Source organism: Camelus ferus, chromosome 5 (assembly GCF_009834535.1).
Source record: "Camelus ferus isolate YT-003-E chromosome 5, BCGSAC_Cfer_1.0, whole genome shotgun sequence".
Taxonomy (NCBI): domain Eukaryota; kingdom Metazoa; phylum Chordata; class Mammalia; order Artiodactyla; family Camelidae; genus Camelus; species Camelus ferus.
The window spans coordinates 62,964,081-62,981,219 of NC_045700.1; the positions used below are offsets into that span (position 1 = coordinate 62,964,081).

At 35.3% G+C, this 17,139-nt stretch overlaps 1 protein-coding gene across 6 annotated transcripts in view; it reads left to right on the forward strand.

Moving 5' to 3' along the window:
* ERBB4 (erb-b2 receptor tyrosine kinase 4) overlaps positions 1 to 17,139 on the forward strand; it is a 982,069-nt gene that overhangs the window by 820,705 nt on the left and 144,225 nt on the right. For all 6 annotated transcript variants that reach the window (XM_032479938.1, XM_032479940.1, XM_032479941.1 and 3 more), the window contains one exon: positions 3,931 to 4,116. In XM_032479938.1, the coding sequence (XP_032335829.1) occupies positions 3,931 to 4,116 (186 nt within the window). The remainder of the gene's footprint in view (positions 1 to 3,930; positions 4,117 to 17,139) is intronic.

Genomic DNA, 17,139 nt, shown 5'->3' on the forward strand with positions numbered 1-17,139 from the left:
GCCTAATATTTAATATCCAATTAAATATCTAATTTGGCACTTGATTGAGTTGAGACTTAATTTAATTAGATGTTTTGCTTATTTGTTGATGTCTATGTGTATATTTATATATGTACCTATCATAATTCAGTGAAGGAACCCTGTGGTTTACATTTTCAATATTGAAGTTAATTAGCATTTAATTTATTAATTGAAATACTAGATTGAATAATAGACCATGTAACTTGGTTAACATTCCTATTTGTACTATCCTCATAACTACATTGGTTTGCTTTACGTTAAATGTTTACTGAAATACACAGGAAGTAAAACCAAAACGTTTACACCACGTGCATCTAGATAGGACCGTATTCATAGTAATAACTCAAAAAACTGACTTTGCTAATTGTGCAGAAACTTCAACCTCAATGGAAGTCTCCCCAAATAGTTTGGGAAGTACTGGGCATCTCCTATGAACTTATCAAGCCAGTCTCCCAGGTGCAGTCACCCTGTGGTACCTACATGCCCTTTCTTACCAGCTCTGGTCCCCTTGTGGAGCTTCTCTTCTTGCTGAGCCACTGAGGGGTCCTACCCCTGGCACTGTTGACTGGTACCACTTGAAGCTGCCACTGTCTTTGCCAGAGGTGGTGCCTCTCAGTGGTTCCTGAGCTGCCAGTTCTCCAGGTGTTGCAGGGATGTTGGGCTCAGCAAGAGAGCATGGAAACTGGTGCTCCTGCTTATTCTTTGACTCATCAGGTTTCCCAGAGCTGCTGGGGAGTAGAGGATCTCATCTATTTGGAAGCCATCTGGAAAACAACAATTTCACCTTCTGCCCCAAAAATAAGGCTCAAAAAGAAAGTTATTTGAGTTAAACTGGCACCATTTTACCAGCTTTGTTCTTCTGTTTGGCTTCATACATCTCCTTTCTCCAGGCCTGTGTCCATACTGCCCCACTCCTCCTTACTCAAAAATTATGAGGTTATATTTCCTGTAAGACCCTGGCTGGATCCAGTAAAATCCACATACTCCATCACACTCACCCCGTAATTGTGAATAATCTTTAGACTTAGCTCAACTCAACATCACTAAACTAGTAGGAGAGGTTGAAAGTGAATAATGCCTTCCCAAATAGCTTTTAGATAATGATAATCATTTTGAAAAACATCAAACACTTCTTCAAGGCTAATAATGGTGAAAGACAGCAGTTTCTAGGGTCCCTCTTCTCCCTTCCCTGCCCCCATTTCCCACAGCCTAAAGTAATCACTTTCACTTTTTCAGCAAATTCTTCCTTTACTTACTCTCTAAATAATATGCTTATACTGTCAACTCTTGGTTTTTCAGTTTTCTGCATCACATACTAACTTCTCACTTGAAACAACAGAAACATACCTTCACATCCTTCCCGTCACCACCATGTGGAAGTGTCCCTCCCTTTCCTTCCTTTTCCAATACAATCATGTGACGCTGGGTTATATTAATACTTCTGTTTGTTATTATGCTCATATAACTATTTGCAGCTGAAGCTGTGCTTTATAGTGACTATTGATGGCTCACTTTTCTTATGTAAATCTTGTTTTACCTTGAATTAATTTCTTTATTTCACTTTTATTCTTTGTGTGTCACTAATTTGCCCTTCAAATTCTGCTAGAAAATACATACATATACTCTTAATGTATTTGAAATGCATTAAGTTTTCTATCAGTTCCATCTTCTTGCATCATTTTTCCCAGAACAATATGTCCTACTCTAGTCTGGACTGGCTACTATCTGTCTCCTGGAATATCCCTTCACTGTCATTTCCTTATTTTCTCAATTAAATGTACTTTTTTTTTTTTACCTCTTCTAGGAGTTTTATGGTGTTATGTCTTATATTTAAGTCTTCAAGACATTTTGAGTTTATTATTGTATATGATGTGAGGGAGTGTTCTAATTTCATTGATATACATGTGACTGTTCAGCTTTCCCAACACCACTTGCTGAAGACATTGTCTGGTCTCCACTGTATATTCTTGCCTTTGACAAATGTCACAGATTAATTGGCCATAGGTGTGTGGAGTTACTTCTGAACTCTCTGTTCCATTGAGCCATATGTCTCTTTTTGTGCCAATACCATGCTGTTTTGATTACTGTAGCTTTGCAATATTGTCTGAAGTCTGGGTGGGTTATGCTTTTTAGTAGATACAAACTATATATAAAACAAATAAGATCCTATTGTATAGCACAGGGAACTATATTCAATATCTTGTAATAAACTATAATGGAAAATAATACAAAAAGTAATATATATATATGTATAACCAAATAACACCAGAAACTAACACAACATTGTAAATCAACTACACTTCAACTTTAAAAAATGTATTTTTTTAACCACTCCACCCTTTTATTAAATGAGAACATCTAACAGAGAAAGAAAGAGATAATCTTTTACTTGTGAGATAATCTTTTTAAAGAATAGACGTGTCTATATATTCACTCACTTCGTTGAAATTTTGCTGGATATAGAATTTGAGGTTTAAACAAACTGTCAGAATTTTGAAGTCACAGCTCCATCTGGGAGGAGAAACTGGAGGGTGACCCCGGTTTTCACCATATATAAATTTACATAACACTACTATTTTCACCAGAGTACTTCTCGTTGCATTGCCTGGTAGCCGTAGTCTGCAGTCCTCTTGGTTCAGCTTCTCCTAAGGACGGAGGGGAATTTTCCCTGCTGCTAATTTAGGTTTTGGATTTCTTATGTTTGCAAAGTGAGTTGCTACCAGTAAGCCACTTCCTGACTTTAGTGTTCTATCTTTATTACCTCTTCTCTATGATTGTTGGCGTCTGGCTTTTTGTTAATTCTGTTATTGTTAGTATGGTGAAGCCAAGGAGAAGTGGAAGTAAATGCGTGTCTTCAATCCGCCATGCTGTCTTAAACTGCAGCTCAATATTATAGCTTTCTGTTTTCAGTTTTTTGTTTTGAAAAATTTTGAAGTACAGAAAATATTCAGGAAAGTACGATGAACATTCTCATGCCTTCAGATAGCTAAACTTGATAATAAATTGCCATATATGTGCCAACCACTCCGTGTTTGTGTATATGTGTGTATAAGGTTATATCAATTTCAAATTGGAGTAAAGACACTTAAAATAACTTTTGATTGAGGTAAAACTTTAGGATGTGCTATGAATAACCATCATATGTCCACATTTTATCTCTGCTAAGCATAGGTGCCTTTTTGGTTATGAAAAAGAAACTCAAACTGTTTTCTCACTTCGTGAAATGAGAAAGTTGGAATGGACAAATTTTCATAGTCTCACCTAACTCTCAAATTTTGATCTATGAATTAAACATAACTTATAATTTTGAAAATGAACAAAATTTGAGTAGAAGCAAAGTATGGAGCAAAATGTGTTATTAAAATGTTTATTTTTCTACATAAATCCACCATAGGCATATTATTTTTAATTGTTCATATTGATATTTATAATTTATAAATGACCCCTATGTATGCTGTCTGAATCCACACCCATAACGAATGATTTAACTTTGGGCCACCTTATGCTAAAAACTGCGTTTGTGTAGAGTATCGTGCTCTAGAACCAAATATCAAAGTTTAAAAATCCACAGTATAAGTCAGGATCCATTTCAACATACTTGACAGTAACTAAAATCTAATTTTGTTCCCATTACAAAAGAGAAAATACTGCTATTAATTTTATATACAGGTATTCTGTAACATTTTCCATATTAATAAATGTATGGTCTTTATTTTTCATTTAATTTCACTTGAATTAAATCACTTTAGGAATGTAATAGCTACCGTAATGTCTTTTCATTTTTAATTGACTCCATTGAGTGAGAGTACGTTTTAAAATCATTATCAACCCCATTAGTACAGTGCAAGTAACAATAGTTATAAAGAACTCTGAGTTGAAATAATGGTATTCTGTTCTTTCTTCTCTTAGGAAGCTCTGATCATGGCAAGTATGGATCATCCACACTTAGTCCGATTATTAGGTGTGTGTCTGAGCCCAACCATTCAGCTGGTTACACAGCTCATGCCCCATGGCTGCCTGCTGGATTACGTCCATGAACACAAGGACAACATTGGATCACAGCTGTTGCTTAACTGGTGTGTCCAGATAGCTAAGGTAAGTGCCCATCACTTCTAATCTTCACAGTTTGGATAGTCTATCCGTTTAAAGCAAATAAATTATATTTGCTATATTGAAAGATACGTTATAAGGGGGTATTCACATTATGACCATAGATCAAACATGTGATCATACATATATTGGGTTATTCTGTTCTGTGCTGTTTGTCTTATATTGACCAAATGCCAAAACAAGTAACTTACTGCTCAGGAGGAAAAACTTTTACACTGAATTTTTTGGACTTTTTTGTTTGTTTGGGTATAGTTTAGTTAACAAACGAAATTCAAGAATAAAAAGATTGAAGGTTTGAATTGTTTCATTTTTAGCTGATTTTATTTGAATAGCATGTATGTTAAATTCTCAGAATTAGAAATGATCAAATTCTATATATTTTCATAGACATTTTGATAATTCTCAATTGATCTTTAATGTTTTCTTTTTCCTTTTTCTTTTTTTGGTCTGGCACAAGATGTCGGGCATATAATATACATAAGGAAAGTGGTGTGGATCTCAGTACCCAGGGTGATGGAAGGAGATGGCTCTGTGGTGAATTAGAAAACATTTACTCCCTTCTTGGGGACTGTGTTTTTTTTTTTTTTTTTTTTCCCACTAGAATTATCAGATATTAATTCTGGATTTTTTAATGTGACTTTTCCAAATTTAAATCTTGGCTCAAACTTTTGAAGCCCTCTGTGAGCCAGACAAAACTTTCGTGTTCTCCAGGCCACCAGCGTGAAACTTTGGTGTGCATATTTCAAGTTCAAAGAAACCATTTGAGATTGTCTATACTGAGACTATTTCTTAAAAATGTTCTCCAAGATAAATAGATCTGAGATGAGTTTTAATTCACTCTGTCAACTCTTACATCAAATATGACTGGATATTCTATACATTCTCCAGATCTGGACATTTGTATAATATAAAGGCTACAATGTTAATTTAGTAGTTTTAGCCTATTTCTTTTTACAATCTACAGATGAATAAAAATATATCACCCGAAGCAGAAATTTGAAATGATTCTTAAAATGCAAACCCAAAAAATTATTTGAAGGAAAAACCCAGTTTAGTTTTATATACTGTAAATCTCCATATCGTTTCCTTATGGACCATGTATTATAATTTAGTGAATATTACATGACAAGCTCACGATTGAGAGGATTCTTTATGGTAATGAAGTTTGAAATATAACTCTTTAAAAACTACTGTACTTATCTAAGAACTTCTATAATTTATAGAGTGAGCTAAATATGCAATAGAAACTCTCAAATCATCCTAGCACTATAAATGAAAACAAAACTGTTTTGAATTTCTTAGCTCTTCTCTGTGTTACCCGCAGTCTCCTTCATAATTTAGGTTTTGTCCTTAGGGATTCATGGCATTAATATATCATTTATGCAAGACTGTACACTCTAATAATAGAAACTACTTTGAGTTCCCTGAATAATCACAACTGTTTGAAACCTTTTTGCCTTTGTAAATGACATTCCTTCTGCTTAGAAATATTTTTTCCTAACTTCTTGATTCATGCAACATGATCTTTTTCATCCACGAACACTTGGGCTTCCTCTTCTTTTGAAGCTGCCCCTAGTCACCCTCTTTTCTCTCTGAACAGAAGTAACTTCTTTCTCTTCCGTATTAGTTTGGTCATTGGTGTATTGAATACATTTGAGTTAGTTAAATGTTACACTGTGTGTTTATATAACTCTCTGACTGAATGGCATATTTATTTGGTCATTAGTCCTTCAATAAATAGGTGTGGACACCTACCATGTGCCAGGTCCTGTGCTGGCTGAAAAGTCTCTCTATAATCTAATGGTAGGAACAGACATTCAACAAGTAAAGCAATCAAGAGTAGAATTAAACCCTTTGGTTTAAATTTTGAAGAAAAATAACTACAAGGAAGACCCCAATGAGTCCTAAGGGAGACGGTTATGGGAAGAAATCTAGGCAGAGGAAAGATTACACAGAGCCCTATAAATATGATGACCTTGTAATTTGTCATCCAAAGGAACAAATTTTCCAAGTGAAAGGAGGCTCTGTATCAGGACAGCAGGCACACAAATGTCCTAAACAGATTAAGGTACGTGGGGACACTGTGTAGCATGAAAAATTTGGATTTGATTATAAATGCAGTAGATATTGAAGTAGTTTGCTCTGGAAGTGATATAATCCAGTCTATTTTCTAAGGAGATCATGCCAATTTATGTGTGAAGATTAGACTGAAGCAATGCAAGAATGGAAGCAACGCAAGATTCGTTAGAAGTCTGCGGGTAATAAAAATGAGAAGTAAATGGGATTAAGATATATTTTTGAGACAAATTTGGATATTTGATTATTGATGAATGGTTGATAGGGGAGGGGAGGATGGTGGCGCTGTTGCCTGAGGTGAAGGAAGGTTAGGGATTGAACATAGTTGTAGAAAAAAAAAAAATCAAGAGTTCCATTCCTGACGTGGCAGATTGAAAAGGTTTGTAGAACATGAAACTAGAGATATCAATTAGGTAGTTGCATTTGGTCCAGACTGCAGAAATCGTTTTAAGATTTATAAATACTCAACTATAGAGGAAGATATAGATTTCCTACTAGTTACTGACTTGGTCTGATTCATATTTTTCCTAGCATTTGAAATTGGGTATTCCATATAGGTAGCTCTTCAATGAATATTTAATAAATATTTTTAACTTATAGAGAAAAATTTTTAAGTCTGCCCTTAAGGAGGGAGTCCTTCCTTTATCTTTTTTTTTTTTTTTGACATATGGTTATTTAATTTATTTATTTATTGAAGTATAGTCAATTACAATGTGTCATTTTCTGGTATAGAGCAAAATGTTTCAGTCGTACAAATGCTTACATATATTAGTTTTCATACTCTTTTTCATTATAGGTTACTACGAGACATTGGATATAGTTCCCTATGCTATACAGAAGAAATTTTTTTAAATCTATTTTTATGTATAGTAGTTAATATTTGCAAATCTCAAACTCCCAGTTTATCCCGTCCCACCCCCTTTCCCCCTGGTAACCATAAGTTTGCTTACTAAGTCTGTGAGTCTTTCTGTTTTGTAGATGAGCTCATTAGTGTCTCTTTTTTTCTAACTTTAGGGGCAGAATTGTGTAATGGGAACAGCATTAGGGTCAGAAGGACCTGTGTTAGCATGCCGGTGCCCACTTTTTGGTTTTGTGAATTTGAGTAAATTATTCAACCTTTTTGAATTTTTGATTCTCAACCTATTAATAGTTAGTAGTTGTTACGTTTTTTCCTTATTTGTAAAGTGAGTGTAACAGTATCTACCTGTAGTAGGTTAGAAAACGATCTCTTGCCTTCAAGATGTTGTGTGAATCTGTTACTTTACATGTTAAGTGGGATTGTGTGGATGTGATTCTATTGAAGAGCTTGCCATGGGGAGATTATCCTGCATCATCCAGGTGGGCCCAGTGTAATCCCAGGATCCACACAAGTAGGAAGCAGAAGGATCAAGAGTAATAGAGGGAAGGTACAAAAACGGAAGCAGAGTTGGAGTGACGTGCTTTGAGGGAGGAGGAAGGGGCCACCAGCTGAAACATGCTGTCGCCTCTGGAAGCTGGAAAAGGCAAGGAAGGAGGTTCTCCCCTCGAACCTCCAGGAGGAAAGCCAGCCTGCCAACACGTTGATTTCAGTCCATTTAGAGACTGATTTGGGATTGCTGATGTCCAGAGTTGTAAGAAAATAAATTTGTATTGTTTTAAGTCACTAAATTTGTGGTAATTAGTTATAGCAATAGAAAACTAAGGTACTTCCTTACAGTGATTTGCAAAGATGAAATAAAATAGCTCATGTAAGGTCCCTGGCCCAGCTCCTAGAACATGGAGCATTTAAAAACAATCTTCTTTTATTGGCTATAGATTGAAAGCCCTGAAACAAAGAATTGTTTTAGACATGTCCATAAAATATGAGTAATTTGGTCTAAGTAAAAACAAGTTCTTTACAAATAGCGATTCCGGTACCTTAGAGGCTTCTTTTTCTTTCCTTCCAATTCTCACGAGAGAATTTATGAAAGTGGGATGTCACCTTCGTGATTACTCCAACAGCCCCTTTCATTTTGAGTGCATCCCTTTTTATTTGTTAATGAAGCAGGGCCAGGATGTGAGTCTGTAAAATAATCAGTTTAATTTGTGTTCTAACATACCTGTGGAAAGTATAACAGTAAGTAGAAGAAATAATAATTCTAGCGAACATCAAGTGCTAACAACTGTGCAAGGCATTATTCTGTTTTACTCATTAACTAATTTTTCTCATCACAGACCTGTGAGATGTCATTATTATGTCCATTTCACAGATGAAGAGAGTCACAGAGAATCTAAGTTATCTGATTAAATTCACACAGCTAGTAAATAAATAGTGGACCCACTAATCTATTTTTATATATAAGGAAGACAGTATTTTTTAAAATTTCGTGCATATTCCCAGTTGTCTTTCCATTCTTCCATTGGTACATCACTCTATAACATTTTCTGTAATAGAAACACACATTTAAACACCAAAATTGCTTCTTCTTAGAGGCAGCCATATTCCCTCTACATATGCTGCATTTAGAACTTGATATAATTTGGTAAGCAGAGCAGAACATATTATTATTTAATGTTCGTATAATGCCATCTGCGTTCCTGGTGCTTCACAAATCCAGGATAGAGGATAATTATGAGAATTCCTTCTTTCATAGTTGTAGCTAACTAGTAAACAGTTTTTAAAGGACAACTTCACAGATTCTGAAAAGTGTATGTGAGTTTGGAGTGAAGGAACTTCGTGGTGAGTAACACTGATAATGATTGTGGCCACGTGGACAAAGCATGTCTTACGCAGTGGGCGTCAGCTTGGTGCTTTATCTACTTTGTATTATTTAATCATTACCGAAACTCTAGCAGGTATGACCCATTATTCTCCCAGTTTATCAATGAGGAACATGGAGGAACTTAAGTCCTGAAGGACACAGCAGTAGTAGGAATGGGATGTCTGGTTTCTGTATCAGGTAACTAGGATGCCTGCCTGAGCCAGGTCTTTAAACTATTCTGCACTCTTTCCTCTCCTAACACACATACACACACAGACACACACAGACACACAGACACACACAGACACACACACACACACACACACACAGACACACACACACACACACAAACCTCTCACTGCAGCTTAAAGTCACTTGCTCTCCTCCAGCAGCATTTCTGAGCTTGAGGAGATGTGAGGAGCATGACACTTTATCTGTAGTTGTGTCTCATCCCCACGCCCATAAAAGAGAAGTTTCCATCGCGAATAGTACTTTTTACTGTCTTCATGAGGATTTTTTTATTGCCCTATCATCAGCACCTATGTCCCATTTTCAGGAGAAAGTACTAGTTTTTCATTTAATTACAGGGGGATTTTTCTTAAACTGATGTTGTACTTAGAAAATATTATGAGAAAGCAAGCTCAAAACTGTTCTGTGAGCTATCATTCTGTACCAGGACTGGTCACAAGTGACGCTATCAATTAAGCATTTACAGCGTTTAGTTTAGCACTGCTTTGTGTGAAGCATACAGACTCTAGGACCAGAGTGATTGGGTCCAAATCTCAGGTCCATCACTTATCAGCTCTCTGGTCCTTGACAGGTAACTTAATCAATCTCTCTGTGTCCTTGAAAATGAGGATAATCAGAGTACCTGCTTTATAGAGCAATTATGAGAATAAAGTAATGCTTGTGCTAAAAATGCTGCTTAGCATAGAGTAAGAGTGGCCACCTGTGTTATTTTGGAGAATATCTGAGGTGAAAACAATAAGGAAAGACACACCTACATTCATAATTAGAATACCCTAGTGATGTCCTTTCAGAAATACTCAATTTTTAAATCTCAGATATAAAAGATTTAATGTTTGTTCTTACACCGTCCTGAGGGCAGGAGAAGGTTCTCGCATGTTCAATATTTAATGTTTCTGACTTGGGGAAGAAAGAGCTTAGTCTCCCATTCTCATGTGCTTTCTTACACAGGCTCCTAAGATGCTGTTCTCCATGTGTTATTATCACGACCTCTAATTTTCATGTTAGGTAATTGGATTGTTTGTAATATCAAACATGTGAAACCAGTTAGTCAATTGGCAAAAAGCTAAGGTCAAGGGTAATCTTCGAATCAGTCTGTTATTGAAGAGGAGCAAAGGAAACATTCTGATTTCTCAGTCTCAAGCTAGAAATCGTTAACACTGGTTTAGCTTCCCTTTACTGCACAGATTTTAGCTTCTGACTTCTTTCTAAGGAAAAGATTATCTGAGACATTGTTGTTGTTACCATATTTTTAAAGCCTGAATGTAGAGTATTGGCCACTGTTATTTTTCAAAATCTTGAAACCTTCCTCAGAGTTTTGCTGGCCTATTTTTCTTTACTGTCAGATTTTCATCTGGAACTCCAATTGATTTGTGGTTTAATTCAGATGTAGTGTTCCCAGGGCTTTTTTTTTTAGTGGTTTACCATTGAAACTAGCTAAAGAGATGATTCTAAAAACATTTGTCAGGGGTCCGTTGTATACTTAACGATGATTCATTAATTGCGTCATGAATTGACCCATCCTTAAAATTCCAATGAAAATAAGTAGAAATAAGAATGACTTGATATTTTAAAGAAAAAACTGACCTAATATATTTAACCTAAATAATTTTGATTCTGCCTATCAATAAAGACTTTTTCAGTTATATTTTTGCAAATAGATTGATTCCAACATTTACGTTTTCTAAGCAAACTTTCACTGTTCAAAGGTCATTATGAATTTCATGCCAGTTTAATAGATTTTTTCAATTAACCTTCTTTTCTAAATTTCACACTCTAATTTGTTTGTCCTCAAAATTACTTTTCTTGTCCATATAATAGTCTTAATTGGAGCTAATGGGAATTCTATTATGAAATCTAATTTTTTTGTGGCTATTGAGAGGTGTCTGTGGACCTTAATTTTCTTTATACTTGATGGCAGAGTGGGAGTTAATATGAGGGGCCAAGAGGAGAAAAATACCTCTATCTCTCTCAATTCAAAAACATAGTTCACTGTGATTCGAAGGAGAGATTTTTGTGTTAAGAAATAAATTCCTCTTCCATACAGATATGAAGTCTTCCTTAGGCTTAAATGTATTACAGGAGCAGAACCTTCATTCACTTGCTTTCTTTCCTCTTATCCATCTTCCTCTAGCAATAGCTACACAGAATGTCAGGAAGTTGTGATTTCCCTTTTAATTTAGCCATTTCTTTCTACATGAATAAGTTAGATTCAACTCTGAACGTCTGATGTTAAACGCATGAACTGGATGATGAAATTTCTGATTTGTTTGTGGTCAAGACCAAATTCTATATGTAGTATGACCTCTATATATATATGTACACACACACATATATGTATATCGCTTAAAAATAGTAAATACATACTCTACAGAAGAGACAGAATACTACTAACATTCTGGAAAAGACAAAATTGGCATTTATTATACTTATTAATATAATAATGCCTTTTAATACTGAAAAGTATTTAGATATTTGTGAATACTAATTGACTGAATGGGTTTTTAGGGTCTGTTTTGACACAGAGAAATTATTATATTTTGTAACAGTGAAATACAAGAGACATATTGGAATTAGAAGCCACAGCATTAGTGACATAGCCAAATTCCAATTAATGACATTTCATAATTTAAATTAAAATGGATGATTTTTTTTTCTAGTCACAGCCACTTTTGAGGAGAGACAAGAATGAAAGGTAGCTTATTATTTATCACTTTTACTGCTGTCTTTTAACTTTGAATGCATTATATATTCTAAAGAATTGTCACTAGATCTTTAGAGAAATTCAATAGCCTGAGTATGATTCAGTGGTAAAATTTTATTCAGAATAAATGCATTCAGTGACTTTCCCAGGGTCCTGCTGTAAAATAGTCGAAGGATGAAGAACTCCACTCAGAATCATGAACAAGTCATTGATTAGTTCATGAACATAGAGTGTTCACACAGCCAAATGAGTGAATTTTTGCTGGATCTCTGTCTGCTATTTAGATCTATTTCCATATTAGTCATTGAGATTTGAATCACCAAGTAGAGTCTCCATGGCCTTTGTTTAACCAGCAAAGACTCATTTATTTATTCATTTTGAAAATATTAAGTTATGATACAGCAGGTACTATCCCAACATCTGAGATTTCAAGAAAAAATAAGTCTCTCTATCACAGTTTTTATATTCCACTGGGGAAGACAGAGACAAAACACAAGTTAAAAAAAACATGTGTGCATATATATATATATATATATATATATATATATATATATATATATATATATATATATATATATATATATATATCTCCTCATGTGTTGAGAGATGAGGGATGGGACCACCCAGCAGTGTTTCAGGGCAGGATTTAGGAGGAAGCAGCACTGTGGTCCAGTTTTTGCTGTCACTTACCACCTGTGTGACTTAGGTAAATTCCTTACTGTCTCTAAATCTGTTTTCTCATCTATAAAATGGGCAACAGCCTCCATTTGTCCAGCTCTTGTGATGGTTAAATGTGATTATGCATCAGCTTTGCACATCTGCTACCAAAACTCCAGTGCGTAGTAGATGTTATTACAATAGCAAGTAAAATTATGACATATTGTTTAATATTTATCATCAAAATTAATTTAGACACGACTTTTACAGAAAGAGAGCATAGTGTAGCAGAAAAAAATATGAACCATAAAGCAATATACCCTGGGTTTGAATTCTGATTCATAATTATGAAAGCTTTAAGAGTCATTTTCTCTTTTGCCAAATGAGAATACTTGGGCCTGCGTAAAAGGAAGCAAAGCTATGTTTGTCAAATTTGAATTAATACATAAATAGGAGCAACTGATATTAATCTGAAAAATTAGGCAATAGTTTCTAAGAACACAAATATATATATATATATATTTCTTTATTAATTTGTACTCATGTGTTATATTCCTTATTCTTTTGTACTTATTTATACCCCCTTATTCACTTGTAGTCACTTATTGCTGTACTCATGAATATAGCAAACTTCCATGGAGAACCTACTATAATTACAATGGTGAAAGAAAATGGATTTTGGAATTAGAAAGATCTGGCTTTGAAGCCCAACGGTACTAGTCATTAGCTGTGAAATTTGGGTCAAGATTCTTAAACTCTCTGACTTCCTAATCTAAACATCAGGATAATAATACTCACAACAGAGGGTTATTGTAACAATTAAATAAAGCAATAAATTGTGTCAATATATCTGGCACATAGTATTGTTCAGGAAGTATTGGCCTTTTGTGTGTGTGTGTGTGTGTGTGTGTGTAATTATACAGACCTGTGCTCTCAAGGCCATTCATTTCAGAAGAGGATCACTCTATATTAGCATAATAAGGGTTCATTTGAATCTCCCCCACTCCACACACACACACACACACCCCAAGACAAAACACAGATCTTCCCTAGGGAAGTTTTTTCTTCATTTCCTCATATTAAATAGAAATAAATTTGGTCTGAAATACTAGATTGGCAGAAATCACATTACTTTATTATTATTTTTTTCTAAATCAGAATGATTCAAGTTTGGTGCTCACTGATCAGAGTTGGTCAGAAATTACATTTTAATCATGTGTTGGGAGATCTCCATAAGGATTCTTCTAGAGATACTGAAGAATCTGATGAGGAATGCATGATGTCTGGCAAACAGGAGCAGAGTCTCCATCTTGCCAACCTTCATAATTGGTACAGGAAGGTCCTCCTTGTGCAGCTGTAAGGAAGCAGGGTTCTTTAGTCTCCATGTCCAGTATGCACAATCCTTGTAGCTTCCAAATAATTTTCCTTCTCCCTCTTTTTATTTGGCATAAGTGTTTATTGTTCGTGAGTTTGGGTGTGCTGGGTAGCTCTGTGATCTTGGCTGAGCCTTCTGGAACTGCCACCAGTGATTCCGTCTTCCCTCTTGGCTCTTGGGGAACCTAAGCTTTTTGTGCTAGGTTGTTGGGTTCAGCCTCTTTTATGTTCCACCCTCACCTCCACTGCTAGATAGAAAAAAGTCAGTTTCTCAAACAACAAAACCTACGAGGGGCTCATTTCCTGGGTTCTGTTGCCTTGGAATTGCAATTTTAGGTACTACAATATAAAAACCCTTTCAAAATGAAGAACCTAAACTAGAAACACACAGATAGGCCTACTTACTCTAAAGAAGCAAGCACAAAACACAAATTGATATCCTAAAGTAATTTGCTGTACACAAAAGGAAAGAAAATTAATAGAAAAAAATCTCTTGGACGGGACCCATTCAAAGTTCCTTTATGGAGGCGGTGAATCTTTAAAAGAATTAATACCTGAACTTGTTGAAATTTTGGTACAAGGAACTCCAGAAGATTATCCAATTCACTGATTAAACATTTTTAAGGCATGAAATTGTTCTGTCAAGTGAATTTTACTTGAAAATCCAAGCAAATAAAACTGAGCCATACCTACAGCAACAGAGGATGTTGAGAGGGCTTCACGGAACCCTGCGGGTACCCTCGCTCCTCACAGAGACCAGCTCTAAGACCATCTGATGTGCTATGTTGAAGATGGGGAAACGGAAGCCTAAACAGGTGGCAGACTCCATTTAAGGCCACACATCTTAGTGACAAAGCCACAATCTGAATCCATTCATGACCCACTCCAGCCTACATCAACTGACGGCCAGCATGCCTTCCCCAGAGTCTATAAGATTTGTGGACGTCTCATTTGTAATTTAGGTGAAATAACTACTACAGTATTAGAGAGAATTAGTCTAAAGGATCATATACCTCTCATGATAATTTTTAAATGATGTAACGAACTTTTCCCCCTATACAACATTAAATGAGAGGCAGCTAGCTGTTCTTGCTTTCAGGTACTTTTGTGTTTTCTGCTTACCTTCCAAGGTTTTTTGTTTTTTGTTTTTAAATCTCCCCTTTCCACCAATAGTTTTTCCTCTCAATCTTTATATCAGAATGTCTAATAACATTGCAGCCTCCCAAATTGGTGATAAAGCACCTGGCTGAATTTGAATCATGTTTATCCCCTCCCTGAAACAACCTCGTGCTTTTTATTTATGTGCCAAATTCTCATTGCCTTAAAGGAGGATGATATAAAAAAAGGTAGTAAGGGGTAAGAGAGAATCTCGATTGTACCAGATGAAAATGAAGTTTATTGAGGCAGTTTCTAGAGCACAGGTCCCAGAATTGCACTGAAGCCTTAATTATTTCCTGGGGTTTTGCATGAAATATGATGGTCTCTCCCTTAGAGAAGTCATTTAGATTTTTTCTTGTCTAACCTATAAAATTGCAAGCTTCCCTTTTGCTTTGCTTTGCCTGTGGCTTTGTTTGGCATGCTGAGCAACTCTGATGCAGCCAGGAAGTTACTCCATTCTAGAAATGGCAAAGATTTTCATTTAGCTACCATGCACATCCAGAAAGTAAAGAGCTTAATTTCTTTACTGTAAAGGTATAGCTAGTACTTTTAATATACTCTTTTTTTTTTTTTTTTGGACAGAGAGATGAAAACTTTCCCATCCAAATGGATTAACTTGTACTTTATGTGTGTAAAGTGTTCACAATTACATCTATTAGTCATGATTATGTGAATGAAGTTTGGGATTGTAGCAGATTTTCAGAGCACAGTGATTTTCTCAAATGCAGAATCGAAGTATCAGGACCTGCATCCCTAGTTGACGGCTCACCTGTGGCTTTTGTTTCTCAAACTGTAGAGGTAGACGGGTGTTATAATACTGCTGTCAGGAAGTTGTGATATATAATCATGAGCTTTCAGATGTATGCTTGCAATGACATTCTTCCCACAGATTTCAAGATGTTTCTAGTAATTCAGAGAGTTAAGACGTGCATTTTTCTGCACATAGGAGAAACAAAGGATGAGGAGATCAAGCAATTTGGAAACAGAAAAACCATATTGGGACCGAAGACAAAATACAGATTTACTTCCTCTACACCTGTCCAAATTCTTCTCCAGATAGATTTTTTTTTAAACTTTTTATTTTGAAATAATTATAGAGTTATAGGAAGTTACAAAAAGTTGAATGAACGTTTCCATTTATTTCTCACTGATAACATTTTGCATAACCGTAGTACAGTATTGCAACCAGGAATTTGACATTGGTACAATCCACAGAACTTATTCAGATTTCTTCAGTTTTACATAAATTTTGTTTGTGTCTGCATATTGTGTATAATTCTACGTAGTTTTGTCACGTGTTGCTTCATATAACCACTACCTGAAATCAAGATACAGAACTATTTCATGACCTCATGTCATCCCTTTATAACCATACAAACCTCCTAGTTCTTTGTTTTCAATTGTACTCAAGTCTTGCCATGATCTATATTTGTAATTATGACTTATTTTTTTAAATGTCTTTTGAATTTACATTTCACACATTGCAATAGTCAGATAATACTCTGAACACTGTTTGAGTCTAGCATCAATAATTTGGCAGAGTCTTACTTCAAAAGATATTCTCTATAGAGCTGCACACAAAAATCTTCTAAAACAGTGGCTATGAAGTACGGGAACTTGGTTCTGTGTAGTTAAGTGAGTTAGGAGGGATGTAACCGTCAAAATGTAGTGTTGGATCTTCTTACAGTTACTTGGTGGGAATATCTACACTCCGACTTCTGCATCTTCTAATTACCATAGGAAAGTGGTTTAGCAGGTCACTAGCTGCAGAAGAGAGATAGCCCAATCAAACGCAGAAGCGTGTAGAGCCAGAAGGGAGGAAAATTAGGTTAATAATGAAGACAGACTGAAAGGGAATGAGAGAAAGCCGTTAAGGCTTTATGCTCATCTTCTACATTTTGAGAATATTCAAAAACTTAGAATAATTATATTTAGTACCATATGTAAGCTGTGAAATAACATATACACAGCTTGTATGATATGTATGTGTGTGTACAAATGTAAATATACACAGATACATATAGGCACATATATGTGCTTTGTTTTGTATCTTGAATCTAAATATGTTAGTGA